This window comes from Simochromis diagramma, unplaced genomic scaffold (assembly GCF_900408965.1).
Source record: "Simochromis diagramma unplaced genomic scaffold, fSimDia1.1 OVJJ01000596.1, whole genome shotgun sequence".
Classification (NCBI taxonomy): Eukaryota; Metazoa; Chordata; class Actinopteri; order Cichliformes; family Cichlidae; genus Simochromis; species Simochromis diagramma.
The window spans coordinates 10526470-10543934 of record NW_024387245.1 but is presented as its reverse complement, the minus strand read 5'-3'; the positions used below and the strand labels follow the sequence as shown (position 1 = coordinate 10543934).

At 42.2% G+C, this 17465-nt stretch overlaps 1 protein-coding gene across 8 annotated transcripts in view; it reads right to left on the bottom strand.

The window, feature by feature from the left end:
- Nucleotides 1–6420: 6420 nt before the first annotated feature.
- LOC120714617 (mediator of RNA polymerase II transcription subunit 13-like) overlaps nt 6421–17465 on the bottom strand; it is an 86117-nt gene continuing 75072 nt past the window's right edge. For all 8 annotated transcript variants that reach the window (XM_040000947.1, XM_040000940.1, XM_040000943.1 and 5 more), the window contains 16 exons: nt 16292–16470; nt 14743–15668; nt 14336–14515; nt 13988–14217; nt 13692–13890; nt 13307–13574; nt 12971–13223; nt 12699–12887; nt 12381–12604; nt 12144–12286; nt 10267–10425; nt 9789–9953; nt 9388–9542; nt 8901–9065; nt 8578–8687; nt 6421–8263 (listed from right to left, as the gene is read on the bottom strand). In XM_040000947.1, coding sequence (XP_039856881.1) covers nt 8131–8263; nt 8578–8687; nt 8901–9065; nt 9388–9542; nt 9789–9953; nt 10267–10425; nt 12144–12286; nt 12381–12604; nt 12699–12887; nt 12971–13223; nt 13307–13574; nt 13692–13890; nt 13988–14217; nt 14336–14515; nt 14743–15668; nt 16292–16470 — 3678 coding nt within the window. In that variant the 3' untranslated portion in view covers nt 6421–8130. The remainder of the gene's footprint in view (nt 8264–8577; nt 8688–8900; nt 9066–9387; nt 9543–9788; nt 9954–10266; nt 10426–12143; nt 12287–12380; nt 12605–12698; nt 12888–12970; nt 13224–13306; nt 13575–13691; nt 13891–13987; nt 14218–14335; nt 14516–14742; nt 15669–16291; nt 16471–17465) is intronic.

Sequence of the window (17465 nt, the reverse complement as noted above, 5' to 3'; positions counted from 1 at the left end):
ACAACTGTGGTGGCCCCCTGGACACATACCCAGCATGCCCATCAGATAATCCAGCCCAGATCCTCTAAAAGAAGAATGTTTGCATTTAGTCTGATCTAAACCAAACTTGCAAATTGTGCTGTATTTATGTTTTCCTAGAAATATGGTTGCATACATAAATACAAAAGGTCATAGGATGAAATCATTTCTACTAAGCATGGAATCTTCCATTTACACAGGGAGTGTTAGTGCACCTATAAATCAACAACGTTTGGATCTGAATAAAGGATTCAAAGGATTTTCTTTTGGCATGCGTGTGTACTCAGATCAGTGTGTAATGACACAGAACTGGTTCAACGTCATTTGCTGTTTGCTTGCATGTGTTTGTCCTTAAATACAATAGTCTTCATCACCATCTGTATCGTGATTTGTTCTTAACTCCAATAACTTTGTCTGTTCTTATGTGTTTTCTTGCACGCATAGTTATGTCTCTGCTTGTCATCTGCGTGTCCTAAATGCTTCCTGATGACGGGAGGTGTCATAGAGGACATATTTTGTGCCACACAGGACATGTTTTGTGCAAATGCATGAGTTGTGATCTCTTGACTAACAACTCTCCCTTGTGGGCACAGAGGACATTGCATTAGCAATGAAAGAGGTTTGAACACCTTTACCTTTCATCACTGCTTCAAATCATGCTGGTTGTGCCTTCTAGACAAGTCCCATCACATCGTCCGACTGCTCCACATATTAAACACGCACACAATTTCAAACGGATGTCTCGGTTGCAGATGTGGCATTTTGCGAGCAGTCTAATCCACATGCTCTAACAAATACAGATAAAATAGCTCTGAATGTATTAAAACACAATAAAACATATTGTTCGTGTGTGCCACTTACAAATGCAAAAACTAATAATGCACGTCTTAGCTTTGGTTGAATAAAGAGCGGTGCCTTGACCATCCAATTAAAGGTTACATCATTGTACTGTATTTAACTAAATAATGATTAAAAAGCACGATACTCTACAACCAGCAGCAATGCAGGCTGTCGCTAAAGAAAACACTGCAGTTGCTAGGCAAAACAGGAGTGTATAATTACCAGCGTGAGTGGCAGTTTTCCATCAGCGTACCTAACATTGAAATTCACTGTGATTCAGTCCCAGGTGTGCCGTTGTTGCGTGTTTACAGCAGCTTCAAACATGTCTCAGCCAATAGCAGCTGCTGAGTGGAACCTCCTCTTAATAATTAGGTCAAATAATTAATGAAATAATGAAACAATGAGCCTGGAGAGGCCGTGTTTTACATCTCAGAGGCGTTGATAGGGCCTCATCGCCATGCCAAGTGGAGGTTGAAGTGTCCGATGGCTTATTGGTTTTAGGAATCAGCCAGACGCACTGTGTCCTTTTGTGCAGAAAAAAGATTTTGTAAAAGGAAAAAAAATCATGAAAGCATTCGAGAAATGTTCTACTATCAGTCAGTAACTGAAAAAAAAATTAGTAACAGCAGTGCTTTCTGTGATGTGATTACTGATGACAAACATCTGTTACAAGATTACAGTTTATCATCAGTGACTGTCAGATTTGTGTGGAAAATGTGACAATGCCAAATGTTTCAGCCAAACACGCAAAAGTCGCACGCCCACGCAAACTCTCATAGCTGTCACTCTGACATCTGTCAGCCAACAGCTGCGTTAGTTTTGATATTGTAACCAATAAATAACCACCAAAAAAAGGGACAAAAAAGGCCGTGCACCCTTTCCTGTAATTACTGATTATAACCTGTGAATAACCAATGACTCCTCAGCTGCAGGTACATATAGGCAGTCTTTATCTTTCATATTGCATAATCTTGCTTAATGGCTGTTCTCATTTAATTATTGCAACATCGAGTGTCTTTAATTGATATTTTGTTTCCAAATATACAGAATGTCAATTTCAATTTTTGTTTGACCTGTCAACATTGCTAATTATGAGTTATAATATATATATAATAATATTATAATAACAATGAGTTCATCTTTTCCTTACTGGCTATCTGTGGTTTCTTTAATCCCACTTGCCATTTTTCTGCACTCACAAATCTTTAGTGCACAGTCCTTATCCTCAGTTTTCTCCTAAGGCTACATGCCCCTCCCTCAGCTTTCTTGGATTGTTTGTGGCACGCAGTTGCAAGTGGATTAATGTCCTTCAAACTTTTATGCCTGACATAAATGACAGATTGTGTCCTCTCTAGTGTTTTGATGTGTGTAAGAGGGGGCGCACACATGGACTGCTTTGAAGTCCGCAGAGCTTTTATCTTCCTCTGTTTAGATTGGCTAAAGTGTTAAGTGGAGTTCTCCTTCGGCTTGAAGGATGTAATGCCCCGCAGTGAGAGATTTACAGAAAGGGAAATTGCAAACTCTGTGTGCTCGTTTTGTGGCCTCTTTTTAATAAAAACTATTTATGCAAATGGAAAGTCTGGAGATGGAAAGCAAATTCAGACAAAATCAGATGTTTCCAAAGAGGCTGCCGTACTGAGTTGGCAGATGTTCTGTCGCTTCAGCGGGGACCCCATAAACAAAAGCTGTTGATGGCTCTTCGATGAGTGTGAGCTGCGCCAAAAGCTGCATTTCCTTGGAGCCATCTGGAAAATGGCTGACAATATGCTTGGCTGGAGCTGGCCGAGCACGGGAGAAAGAAAAAGTGAGGGCACTAATTAAAATGAATGCTTATGATCTAATAAAGAGCAACAGAGCTTTTCAAAAAAAGCCTTCCCCATTATAATGAACTATTGATGGACAGCAGAGGTGTCAGGTCAAAATAAAAAAAATTTAAAAACCTGCTATGTGTTCTCACCTTCATTGCATTTTTTCTGATGTTAACAGTTTATGAAGCAACATAACCTCGAAAACTAAAATAAAATTCATCAGCTGTATGTACTGTAAGTTGATGATGATCTATAGCTCGTGTAGGATCGATGTCAACAGAACAGTAAAGATTTGACTTTAACAAACCTATTCAGGAACTCCCAATAAGCCCATCCTCAGAGAGTGCTTTATGAGGTTGGTAGCTTTTGCACTTATCCATCAAAAAGCAGTATTTGAGAAAGTCTCACTTTTGATACATCAGCAGATTCAGTCGTTTAATCTCATCATCAATAACCGAGCAAACCTTCACACACGCCAGCAGGATAATGATGAATAGTTCTCGGAAAGTTAACATTCCTGGAACTTTTGGTGAAAAGCATCTATAGAGATCGTATCAGTGCTCATTATCCTCACGTTGGATGGTTGCGATCCTGACCTGTACCACCCACAAGCCGTGTAGTGCTCTGAACCCTCCATGACCTGGTGGGCATATTAAAAGCCAGGCAGACATAAGACCTACCACGTTGTCCAACCCCACAGGACTACCGCCATGACAGACACCAGACAGACCAATAAGGTATCCAAGGAGTGTGTGCGCATGTGCGTGCGTGTGTGTTTGCATTTCTTTCATCAACCATAGGAAGATCAGTAGTGTAAGTAGCAACTACAAAGCTGCGTGAAGATACAGCCGCCAGCTGCCTCCACTTTGAAAAGAGCGAGCGTGTCAAAACAGCACATGGCTCTGCCCTGCACTCTCACGGGTCATCTCCAGTGACAGGCTGGCTGTAGCACTGGCCCCTCTGTGCACCTCTGCACTTTTTGTGCTTTTTTTCTTAGCACTGGGAAACAGAATGGTCAATTTTTTGTCAAAACACACATTTGCAGGAACGTTTGAATTGCTCTAAGCGCAATAACAGTGCTCTGCAAAGTAGCTGCAGTAGACATAATGATCAGTCATTCTGGTGAACTTTAAATTGCACCCAATTTTTCGCTCATCACATGAACTACTCACATTAGTAGTATTTTCAGCTAGCACACTGTGAGTCAGCCAGCAGCATTACCTTTGTGAACTCTTTTATTGAGCTTTCATATAATGGAACTGGTTGCAAGCACCTATCTGCTGCTATAACTTACTGCAAATAAAGTCATGTATGTGTCGTTCTTAACACATAGCTTTATCTGTCGATTTGTGGAACTGCAGCTTTTGTAATACCCCAAACATGTTTTAATGTCTGTTAGTATTCAGTAAAAAAGGGAATAAATACAAATTAAAAATGCTATTTCTGCATCCTGTTTCATGACGACAAGCCAAAATAGATCTTTATTAAGCAACCTTGTGATGTCATGTGGTGCACTGTTGACATAAAATGTAATTGACTTCTAATTGTGTAGCACTAATGTTATGTCAAACCAGACCCTGGCCTCCTTTGTCCAGTGTGTAGGCCATTTGGCTGCAAAAAGGCACTTGGAAAGCCAGATAACAGGTGAATGGCCATGGCCTAATAGGCCATCTGTGGAAAACACATTGCAGTCAATTAAGAGTCCACTTCCTCCAGTTGTCATGGCCATTACACAGCCCCACCACGACAAGTGACTCTTCAGTGGCTTTTACTTTTCAACTACTCGCTCTTTTTCATTCACAATGTCCTCGAGCTGCCCAGTTCCTCAAAGAGAGACTTTTTTTCTAGTTTTGTTGTCCACTATGCTTTTCTAGCTTCTTTTGAAATGCAATTTTTTTTTTTTACTTAGCAATATTATGTGACCCTGACAGTCAAATACAACCTCTTTCACAATCTCTTTTTCTCTCTTGTCGGCACATATTCTCCCTTCTAGATCATACATAAAAAGCAGAGCTCTTACCTCCCTTTGAGAGGACAGCCTTTAGAATCATTACATGTATCCAATGAGCTAATTTAAAAATCCTTGTCTGAAAATGTATTTACTGTTTTTCATACAGCCTTCCCAACACACACATACACGCATGCACCTTTACAGGCAGCCAACTCTCCCACAATCCTGCATTTTTCACTATTTTCATAATGTAACTTTATAAAAGAAAGCATGAAACCTGCAGGTTTCAACAGCAACTTTCAGCAGTTTACAGCCGCATTAGCAAGTCTAATATGACACACCTCGAGTCACGCTACAGTGACATTTCCTTCGTCAGTTCATTTTTGTTTTTGAGTAACACTGACGCATGACAGTTGACGTGCAGAAAAAGCACTTCTGTAATGTGACAAAATCGTATTGATGTTAATTCCTTTTACAAAAGGAATTTAATCAGCTCTTGTGTTTGCAGGTGTGAGCTGAATACACACTATAAAACTCGACCGTCTTGTTGAACAGGAAGGGCAGATCGTGCGTGATAGTCAGTCAGCACTGAACCGTGCGTTATTTTCATTTGCTCTAATGAACCAGTCAGTAAACGTCGCTTTCTTCAAAGGTTACTTGTAATCTTATTTCCACGTTCAGTTTTATTTCCAAAGAGCCTGGAGAGCTTGTTGTCATTGCGCAGCCTTAGATAATCCTTGGGTGTTGTGAAAGACGGATGCTGAAAAACAATGATTCACACCTCTTGTCAGCAGCGCAATAAAAGGCTTATCGCGCTTGTCTCACAGCTTGTTATATGACGCTGTCAAATTATGATTGCTCTTACTGTGCACACACTGTTTACACCATTTCACGTTTGAGCTGTTGCTCTACACAGACCTACAGCCAGCATTTATGTACGTAAAAGGTTTTGAATCAATGTATATCCTAGTCAGAGTCACACTTCCTTTACCAATTAGTTACTGTAAATGGTGAATCCTGAATCCACCGCTTGCCTTTTTTTTTCTTTTGATACATTCTGTGCACATGTGCATTTGAATTAAACTAAGCATGATTAAAGTACTCTGTCAAGTAAATGAAGCAGACATAGTCATCAGCAATTCACATTAAATAATTTAGAAGTATATTCAGCAAGTGCAACTGTGAGTCAGCCTGTAACATGACTTTTTGAAACCCTGCCATTGAATTTCGCATTATGAATTCAGGTTGTAGCCGCGCAACAGTTTGGCAACCTGTCCAGGGTGTATCCTGCCTCCCAGATAGGCTCCAGCCTCCCACAACCCCGAATTGGATGAGAAGAAGACGGATGCATGGACAAGGTTGTATATCATAGCAGATTTGGCTCTGCAATTATTGGCACATGTTGGGGCGCTTAATACATCCTTGTGTACCTGAGTACTGTTGCTGACCATGTCCATCCCTTTCTGGTTTCTTTAACAGCTGTGTGATGCTATCATGTTAATATGGGCCAAAATCTCTGAGAAATATTTCCAGCACCTTGTTGAATCTAGTCCACAAAGAATGAAGGTAGTTCTGAAGAAAAAAGGGTGTGCCTAGTGAAAAGCCTCGCTAAATATCACCAGTAGAATAAAAAACAGTAGCATAACGTGAAACAACACAACTTTACTTAGATGCAGGACTTGTTTACATTTAACCATAAACTGGATAACCCAAAAATGTGTGAATAGTATGGAATAATGTTCAAAAACATGACAAAAAGTCAATAGTTTGCAGTATTCGGTATTAAAGGACACTGAACACAACTTCATTTGCAAGAGTTTTAATAATTTACTAAAAAAAAGAGTGTAAAAGTAACAGATCTCTCCCACCAAAGTGGATCTGTTTGATATTCAAAGTGATGACAGATGTAACAAATTTCTGCAAACTTGCCTTTGTACATTTGTGTATACTTACTTGGCAATTTAACCTCTTGGCTGTAATTAAATGAGTTTTGCACTGTATACTGTATATCAAAAAAAAAAAGCTCAAAGGGAAAAAAATACTTTGATATGAATTAAGTGAAAGTAAACCAACCAGCATTAAATGTACAACTTTAAGAAACTCCAAAAAACACATCTGAAAAGTGTATATACAAACATGCTAGGAATCTAACAAAGAGCAGACTGAGGGAAGCTGAAGAGAGACGGGCCTTTCTAATGGTTTTCTTGACATCATTTAGGAGAGCCAATAAAGTAAAGCATCATTCGGAAATGTTTCATAATCTCGCAATACCGTGGTTTTTTATTGCCTATTTCAAGTTTTTGTTAGGAGAATAGGAACACTTTATAAATATACAGTTCATAGCGTATCTCCTGCGTGAATTTAATTTAACTTAAATAAAAAGTTAAAATGTTCAGCATCTGTAGAAAACAAAAAGAAACTAAAATGCATCTTTAATAAATGCTCAGACTGTGCCCATCCCCAGTAACATTAAGTGCCTGCTTGAAAGAGGTAATATATATTTATGTATGTACACACATATATATAGATATATATATGTATATATATATCAAATTCTATGACATGATATAATTTGTATAAATATGGCGTCTTTACAACTGCATTAAAATGACAAATTTTTATTTCAGATCCCAAGACGATTAATGGTCGGATGGGAACAAAAAGGCCTTGTTTAAGTTTCTCATTTTCTCGTTTTAAATATTAAAAATAAGTCTCGATTCTTTGTAAATGTATGCCATACATTATAAACAACACATGTTACTCAACTGTACAAATATTTTCCATCGTGTTCATATCTACAACACTTTGGAAGGTACGAGGGGGAAAAAAGTGCCATTATCAAATAGTCCCCCCTTCTGGAGCGAGTGGGAGTTGCTCCTCTCAGAGTGAAGGTAAAAGTTTCTGTAACCAACCAGCAACCGAGACACAAGGAGCTCAGTTCTATACAAAAAATGTAAAAACACCTTTGATGTAACAAAGACACGTGCTTGTGATCTCACGTCACTCTGCTGGTTGTAAAACACGCCATGTGGAGTCATGTGACCCTGCACAGAAGTCCCTTTTGACAGTTGAGGGTGTTTAAAAAAGAACCGTACGGAGCTTCTCTGTAAATGTCGTCCACAGATGCTTCAAAACACACAAAGAGATGCTGCCCATGTGGGATATAATGGTTTGTTTTTAGTTTTTTTCTTGGATAGGCATAGTTGGGATGGATCCGTCCGTGTTCCCCGAAATGTTCACAGACCCATTTCTGAAGGTACACCCTGCACTGGCTTTCCACTGCGTCGCAGCTGAGTGACGTTGCTGTTGAAAACATTTCGCTCTTCTTTTATTCGTTACATTCCAGGAATGAGATTGTCTGGCTTGTCCTGTCCTTTATTTGCCATCAATCCATGTCTACCTAATAGAACAGAGGAGCTCTGGTGCCCTCTGGTGGTCGGAAAGAGGTGTAGGCACAGGAGAAATTAAGCTAACCCTCGGCCCTTGACTGCTGTCCTGGAAGTCTCACAAAAGCTAAAGCATGTTTAGGATGGCATTGTACATCTGGACTAGTATGGCCAGGTGGACGGGCAGGCAGGATTGGCGATCTTGAGTGGCAGGGGTACACGTCAGCCAAGAGAGGGCATTGTACTGCTCCAGCACAAACCTATGAGTGGAAAATATACACAGTTTTATTGAGGCGCTAGGTGAAAACTGTTGAAGAGGAAAAAATGTAACTGCTGCTTTTTCTATGAGATCACCACAATTCTGAACTCATTCTTCACACTGACAAAAATATGCAAACATCTGCATAATTATCAAGGTGATAATTATGAACTTTTCAAGAACTATAAGAAGAAGGCTTCATATTTTCAGGCTTTATGCAGCTTCCTTCATCTGAACTGTTGGTGCTAATATGAAACATATACATTTAGCACGCTTGTCGATTTCATTAGCATTTAATGCACATAATGAAGTTACCTGAGCACGTCAGAAGTGGTCTTTGAATCCAAGGGGTGTGGGGCCCTCTTAGTCTTCTCTGACACGTTCTCATCTGACTGTGTTATGGAGATGTGGTGGTGGAGAGAGGCCTGCAGGCAAGAAACACAAAGCAGTTTAAAGTACTGAAGCTTGACTGTAATGAGAATCTGTATGACTTTTTGAAGTTTACCTGAAGATTTTATAAACAGATCTATAAACAAATCAATAAATTTGAGGTTTGTGTCTCTCTGAGTTTCTCCCTCTGTCTCCAATCCTGAAAGCTTTACATTCATTCTCAGCCACACTTGCATTGTTGTGGGTACCTTGAGGAAAAGCGGACACTGTTTCTCAGCCTGCGGGCAAGAGGCCCAGAACCAGTGAGGAAGTCCGTTCGCCTGTGCAGTGGAGACGTAGTAGCCCAGAGCCAGCGGCTGCTGCTTTAGCTCCTCCGGGGGATTGTCCCTTGACAGCAAGCGCTCTCCCTGGCTCTGCAGACAGAGAGAATGCCAGCAAATAAATATTACTTTCATTGCAATCTGGGGTCATGACCTGTACAATTTATTCATCTGTCAACAGGCTATATTTCTGAGCATGTGCACTGACAGCTGTGGGCTGTCTTCCTTAAACGGAAATGCGTACGTTAGCATTTTATGACAGGCAACTCTTCATTTTTCAACCGAAATAAAACGGTTATGTGTAAACACAGCTCGTTTACATTTTAAAATATACGACAGTCGCTCTTTTTCTTTTGTTACAGGGTGCCACTTGTTTCAAGCCTCTGCACTTTCTTTCCACTGAACCCTGACTCACCCTGGTGTGCTGGAAATGGGATCCCATTCCCATCCCAGATGGAGACCCAGGCGAGGGCACGGGAGAGGTGTTGGGTGAAGAGTGGAGGTTCAGCATTATGCCAATGCCAATGTCATTCTCCAGTTCATCAGGAAAGGGAAGATCAAACATGTCATCTGAGGAGAAAAAGTAAAGTCAATGCATGCTTTACTCATCAACAACAGCAACTATCTGTGGTCATTAAAAGCCTACTCAAAGCACACAGCAGCACATATCTGAAAACTATTTTCAATGTGACTTTCAAAGCACAAGGACGCCACCTGTTGGTACAAAAAAGCACCATCGTATTTATCCAACTGTTCAAGGTCTACTACTAAATAATCTTATTACTTTAGCATAACTGCGATCCTGGGAGGCGTTACCATTATTGTCTTCTGTCTGGTAGGAGCTGGACGCCAGCTGGGTAGTTGAAGAAGTTGGGAAGACTAGAATGTGTGTACAGGAAGCATCCTGAGGTGTGTTTAGCTGCGAGGTCTGCAAGTTCAAAGCAGTGCTGCGGCCAAACACAGAGCCCATGGTAACCGCATCTGGATCCGCATAAACAGAAACACACAAAAGGTGAGGGGAAAACTTAGATTATGTCTTGTATTATTAGCTATTAAACTAAAGTGGTCAGCACATGTTTAATTATTTATTATAGCTGAATACAAACATTTGTTTATGTACACTTTTTCTTATTTGCACACTGGTGCAAAAAAATTTTCTGTTATTAATCTGTTACTCTGACTGTTGTCACGTCTGAACGCTCAAGTATGCGCTATTATTAGTGCCACGGCCATAAACATGACAGCTAAACTCATAATTTATTATGCTAACTGCTAAAGTGGGTGAGCTACTTACCAGGCATGACCACGAAGGAGCCCTGTGGCTCCAAGGCGACCAGGCAGGCGCTGAGGATTGTTGGAGAGTCAGCAGCTGAGATCCCACACATGCGGCACGCCTCCCTCAGCTGGCGTCCTATTGAGTGGAGGGAGTGCTCCCCAAGGAGTGAACTCCAGTCTAGTGAGAGAGATAAAGTAGGGGATATAGAGATGTAGCAAGAAAAGCCAAGGTTTTAAGAGAGAGCAAGTTATGAAATGTCTTTCCATTATAAAACGTGTGTCTATGTGTGTGCGTGTGTTTGTGCACCAGTCTATGACTACATCTGTAATCAGTACAGGTGGGTAACACGAAACTCTCCATTCAAAAGGTCAGAAAATTAAATTACGATAAAAGAATAAAAGAAGAGTTCATCAGAGAAGTCTGTGCTGACTGAATGGCCCAGTTGTCTTTGCTTAACCTCCTAAGACCCGAACTCTTCCACGGCATGCATTTTTAATTTCTCTTTGATATTTGGGCTGATTGGGGCCCGATGAATGTAACTGTATTTTTGTTTTTAAGAAAAATGAGAGCCACAAATGAGGATATTCATTTAAAATTTTGATAGAACAGTAGCAGTATAATGTCCTCGTAAGTGGATATCAAGCCCATGTAGAGCAAAATTGAGTATTTTGGTCTAAATAACCCAAAATGTGATGTCCACATATGTGGACGCCAGGTCCTAGGAGGTTAAAGCCAGAAACTGAGCAAGTCCACTGAGTCCCAGTGTCCTTTCAGTGGATTATATGGAGCTCAAAAAATTAAACACTTTTCATTCAGAGTATAGCATCGCATCAGTTAAACTTCTGGGATACTTATGTGGTTAAGTAGCAGAGGGGGTTGTTGATCAGTTTCAGCTGATTTGCTGTTAATGAAATTAAGAACAGGCGCACTAGAGGGGCAACAATGGGACAATCCCTAAAACAGGAATGGTTTTACAGGTGGAGGCTTCTAGCATTTTTTTTGTCGCCTCATCTTTTCTGTTTTTTTTTTCACTATTTTAGCATTAGGCTAGGGTCAGTGTCACAACTGGTGGCATGAGGTGATACGTGGACCCTACAGACTTCGCATAGGTACGCTAACTTCTCCAGTTGTGTCTCCCAACACAGTCCCAGGAGCATGGAGGAGATTCCGGGAGAAAGGAAGTTACTCTAGAAGATTTGGACAGGGTCGTAGAAGGTCCTTTACCCATCAGCAGTACTGGTATCTACTAATTTGTGCAAGGAGGAACAGGATTAGCACTGCCAGAGCCAGAGCCCTACAGAATGACCTCCAGCAGACCATTGATATGAACGCCTCTGATCAAACAATCAGAAACAGACTTCCTGAGGATGGCCTGAGGGCCTGACGTTCTCTAGTGGGCCCGTGCTCACTTCCCTGTGGGGCATGATTGGCATTTCCCATAGAGTACCAGAATTGGCAGGTACACCACTGGTACCCTGTGCTTTCCAGAGAGAGCAGGTTTACCCTGAGCACATGTGACAGATGTGAAACATTGGGCTGACTACAACATCATTCAGCATGACCAGAGCTCAGTGATGTCCTGGTCCAGGTCCGGATTGTGGAGGCCTTGAACATCTTTTCATTCCTAACACATTGCCCAGTCCATATCATTATAGATATTACAAATACATATTTTCTCTCATTGAGATCTGATGTGTTTTCTAATTATCAATTTCATTTTTTCAGCACTGTAATATTGATAGATGTACAGTATGAAGAGTAAAGGTCAGTTATACCCTAAATTAACCCTCAAGACTTTTTACTGCTATCTTGCAACAAACACTATTCTACTGCACACTATACTTCCTCTGCTTAAAACCTATCAGAAAGAACTGAAAATGAGTTGTGTCAGTCACCTTTAAGCTCCCCGTGGCCTAGTCGGCCTAATCGACCAATAACAATCCTCCATGGCAGCGATGTCATCTGAATGATGCCAATGCACCACTCCCACAGCTTCTGTAGTCCCATCTTCCTAGCTGACGCCTTAGGACGGCGGGCTCTGAAGTGAGAAGAAATCATGAAAAAAGCTAGAAACCGCCATGTCACACCAAACACTATGACAGGACAGGCCTTTCACTGAAACCGTTTCTCACCTGTTCGGCACATCAATGTTGATGATACAAGTCTCTAAGAGCTCTCCTTGCTGGTCAGTGCAGGAAACAAGCAGCCAACGCTGGTCATGTGACAGGCAGTATCCTACAAAGAGCACGTTGTATTTGGGAGGCAGCTCTGCCCATATTTCTCCTGGTTCTGGCTGCTTGGGACGGCTTGGACCGAGCACAAATGGTGGAGTGTACAGCTGCAGTGGGCTGGGGTGCTACATTAAACAATTAGGATTTTATTAAAAAGGGAAGTTATGATATATACTACAGTTACTGAAACCAAACATATCATTGAACTGTCGTGCTTACCTCTGGACTCTTAAGTACCGAACTGACAGTGGAAACTGGGCCAAAACCAGTCAAGGACTTGATATGTGTTTGCTGGGGTAGTAGACGCCTGCACTGAGAGTAACAAGAGAAGGCCAGGGAGCGCAGGTGTTGCAGGTACAAATGGCTCTCTCCGCTAGCTGGCTGGAGGAGATACTGGCACGGCACCACCTAAAATATAAATGACGCAAAGAAATGTTGAGGATGGCGATCAAAAGTGAATTCTGCTTCCTGCCTCGCAATTATTTTCTTACCTGTAGCACCAGTGCGGGTCTTGTTGTTTCAGGCAGTGTCTGCAGCATCTCTGTGTAGCAGCGGAGAAGCCCTAGCAGCCAAATGCTACTTGACTCTACCTCGTCACCTTCTTCCTCCTCCCCTCCATCGTTTCTCGCTCCGCTTGAGCTCAGGAAAGCGTCCACTATGTAAATAACGATAGCTGGTGGGTTGGCATGGCTGTCCACTGAGTCAGCCACAGTGGGGATGCCTATTCTAGACTGCTCGGAAGAGCTGAAAAAAGAGCAGAGGAAACAAGCTTCAGTGTAAATAAGCTGGAAGAACAGCTGAGATGTTAAAATCATTCTTAATCTTACAGTTCAGGGTTTTCTGCTGGTGTGTTGGCTGGTGGGGTGGAACTAGGAGGTCCTTTGGAGTCACTGGCTCCTCCTTGGATCTCTTCTGTCTGGCCTGCGGTTGCTCCAGTTGGGGCTGAAGCATTTACTGAACTGGCACCACCTGTAGTTTGTTCTCCTTCTTGAGTGGAAGAAGAAGGCTGAGCTGAGGATGTGTTGTTCACAGGCGGCTGGGCTTTGGGAGGTAACAGAAGACTGCTGTCCAATGGCAGGGCAGAGAGCTGGGGGCCTGAAAGCGATAAAAAGAACACATGCCCGTCTTTATTCACCTAAGATAAAGAAATATACAGATTCAAAAACAGAGCTAATGCGATCCAGTTAGTTTACTCTGTTCAGTGATTCTCACCAAGCTGCTGCTTGCAAGCATAAGCATAAAGTTTGAGTTTGTTGAGGTTGTCAGTGTGCTGCTGTCCAACCCAGGGTCCAGTCAACCACTGATCCACATCCAGCTCCTCCAGCTTTTCTTTCTCCACATCTTCTCCCACGCGCACGATGCCATCTCTGGACACCTTGGCCAGCGGACGGTGCTTCCCAAGACGGCATGTCTGGAATAGGAGTTGGGAAAAGGACATGAAAGTCTCAAAGTATGTACAAATGAGTTGAAATCGGACCGTGGCTCTTACTTGGAGTTCAATCTCCTACCTCATAAACTGCACTAAGCTCCAGGAAGAAGGATCGGGCAGCAGACAAAAGCGAGGGGCTGTTGGGACAAACCACCATATAAGCAACATCTCGTTGCCCACCGTAAGGTTCCAGCAACAACTTCTCCCAGAAAGGCAACGCCAGCGGGGACAGTGCCAAGAAGTCCCGCTCCCGGTCATAACCCAGCAGCACTGTAGGAATGGGCAGGGGCTCCGGAGACTCCTCTGAACCTAAGAAAGGAAAACATTGTGACATCTTTAAGATATATATTATGACACAAAATATACAGGTGAAATTCAACACAAAGCGCTAGCTGTTCACGTAAACACAAAGAATGCACTGACTCACCATAAGAACCTCTCCCGGCCATCTTATGAAACTGCTGCCAGGTGAGCGGACCCTGAACATGCTGGATGTTTTCCCAGGTCCGTCCTGTTCTCTTTTTCTGGATGGCATCCTGCAGGAAAGGCTGCAAAGACAGCAGCATACGCACCATATCCTGTGACGACAACATGCTCATATCCACCACTTTCGAGACACACGCACATACACACGCAGAAAGTGTACAGATGCACAGGCGTTAACAAGATTCTGAACACCAAAGAAACAAAGAAATACATAAAGAAATACAAAATACATCATAGTTTACATATAAAAGCAGCCCAGCATGCATAATAAATATCTTAATTTAAGGGATTTATCATAATTATTTGTCATATTAGTCCACTCTTTAGAAGCCAGATTGCAATTCTTACCATTAGTGTGAGGCCAGGAGTGGAGAGCGGTACTTCTGACAACAGATAGATCTACTTTCCCTCCTGTGGGGTTATCCACATACTGAAGTCCCTGCTCCAAAGCATTGTAGCAGGCCGTACAGGCATCACTCCCATCTGCCCACTGCTTTTCAGACATCCAGCTCTGGAGCAGTGCCCCTTTGCGGCCGTGACATGAGCAGCTCAGGGGGAAATGAAGTGAAGCCAGAGAAGAAATTGGGTGGGAGCACTGTTCCTGTAAAAGGACCATGACCGCAGGAGAGGCAGGCGCTGCATCCTGCGGTCGCTTGGCCTTGGAGTCTCCCATAGTCGGGTCCCGTCTGGAAAGTGCTAACCTCCTCTCAGCTGCTCGCCCTACTTCGGAGGTTCGACCAAAAATGTCGAGCTCGTCCTCCAGGAAGAGGCCTGTTCCGAGGGCCAGTCGCCTGTTCACGATGGCGCTGAAGCCACACATGCAGCGATACTGATCTTCACCAGTGGAATCTGGGATATAAACCCCCACATCTGCTCCTTTGACATTCTGGTTGCAGGCACAAATACAGCAGCTGTCAAAGTTGCGATCCTTGAAGACACTGAGGACAGAGTCTGAGAGGAGGAGGATTGTGTACAGGCTGTGGGCCTCAGGCAGAGACGGGCCCGGCCGAGCTAGGGGCTCTACAGAGCTGAGAGGCAGGCTTGTCGAAGGGGTGGAAACTGGTGAGCTAAGCTCAGTACCATCCTGCTTTACTGAACCCTGTCCAGAGCTTGCAGTGTTAATACCCCGTGGTGTACGTGGAGTTCTTGGGGTGGGCACAGAGAAGCGTGGGGTGGCAGGAGATGGGAGGATGCCAGTAGTGGCACTGGTAGAGGCAGTAGCTCCACTCATCTGCACATAGTCCTGGTCAGCGAGGGGAACACTGGGAATATTTCTGGAAAAAGAATCGAAAAAACAAAAACAAATAGTGAGACAAACAAGATTAGTGTTACTGTCTGGAAGCATCTCTTAAAGGTCGTGCAGTTTGTTCCAAACACAAAAGGAAATCCTCAAAACTAAGTGATATCATGCTTAGAGCACTACACTCTTTCCAGTGAGGCTAAAAAGTGCCCACAAGCCATCCTTTCAGGAACTGCATGCTTAAAAAAAACCTTTAAAATGAACTCATTAATTATCCTTGGTAGATTAAAATCCTTGCCGCCAGGGGGCAGCGTTTCACCAGTGTTGAGATGTTTTGGATGTGTGCTTTTCTTTAAACTACCCATTTTCCCCAGGCTCCCCCCCCCCCCCCCGGCCATCATTGCAAATAAGAATGTGTTATTAAAGGTTACAGTGACAGCTACAAGCTAAAACTACATGAAAGTAAAGCTGGGCCCTAATTCTCTCCAACACAATAAACAGATGTTCTACACTTAAAGTCAAAACAGTTGTGTCTTTGCATTCTGTTGACAGCTTAATTTCAGAAGCTTTAAACTATTTTAAACAGTGATTTATAATTACAAGACAAGCACAAGATGAAAGTCGTTTCACTCTCTAATGTGATAACTGATTACTCACATGTATCCATCCTTGGTGAAAGCAGAATTCTGGGGATGCATGACCGTGGGGAAATGTTCCATCTTGGGCAACAAGGACCAGGAAGGACGGTAATAACACTGTTCAGGAATCTTGAGTGGTGGAAGATTCTGGCTGGGTAGGCAGGCTAGTGGAGCAAACATGGAGGAGCCTATCAGCGGCTGGACAAAGAGAGGAATAAATGTTTGTTATTTACAAGTATAAAGACATGTTTCAATACGCTGAATAAGTGGTTAAAGAGCAGAAGTTGAGGAAACTTCTGCTCTTTAACGCAAAGCAATATTTCAAGATGATCGAACACAGTTCACTGCAGTTCCAAGTTTTTAAAACGATACATTAAAAGATAAAAGAGAGAGAGAGACTGCAAAAAAGGTGCAATTAAAAGGGCTATTTAGAAATCAGGCTTGCAAATAAATCAACTAAGACAGTATTTTTCCAGATTTTTGGAAAAAACAATTCCGTGGCCACATTATTGAATGTGTGTCCCCAGCATCGTTAGCAGTCCCTACCTTGAGTTTCAGAATTGTTGCTTATCTACTAATCACAGATTTTCAAATTATAAATACCTCCTGAAAATCACTGAAATGAATAAACCAGTGATTCAACAAAATTAATGCCTCCATCCAGTTCAGTTCTGCTTATCCAGTTCAGGGTCACAGGAGGCAAGAGTCTACAGTCATAAATCTATTTGCTAATTTTCTTGAAAAACATAAATAATTTCTTGAAAGAGCAGAGAACTGCGGTTTTTTAGCAAACATCCCCTGTCTGTGGTACTCTGTTGACTATTTAAAGCAACAGGATGGCTTGGGGAAACTACCCATGTTCATATTAATATGTTTTTTAGAGCAAACAGAACAGTGACATTTTCTCAGCTTTAGCTGCGTAACTGATATGTTAGCAAGATATTCCTCCGTGATCTTCTGTTTGCATTAGGGACTGCATTAGGATTCTAAGAAACTGTTAAAAGCAGATGTTCTCCTTGAATTATTCACACGTTTAAACATTCAATAACATGTCATAAGAAGCAGGATTATGACAACCCTTATCTGCTTTAGATCACTATGTATGTCAACTCATCATGAAGTCATATTCACTCAAATCTAATATTTATGTATTTCAGTCTTCCTTCTCATATCGAAGCTGCTCTAACAATATG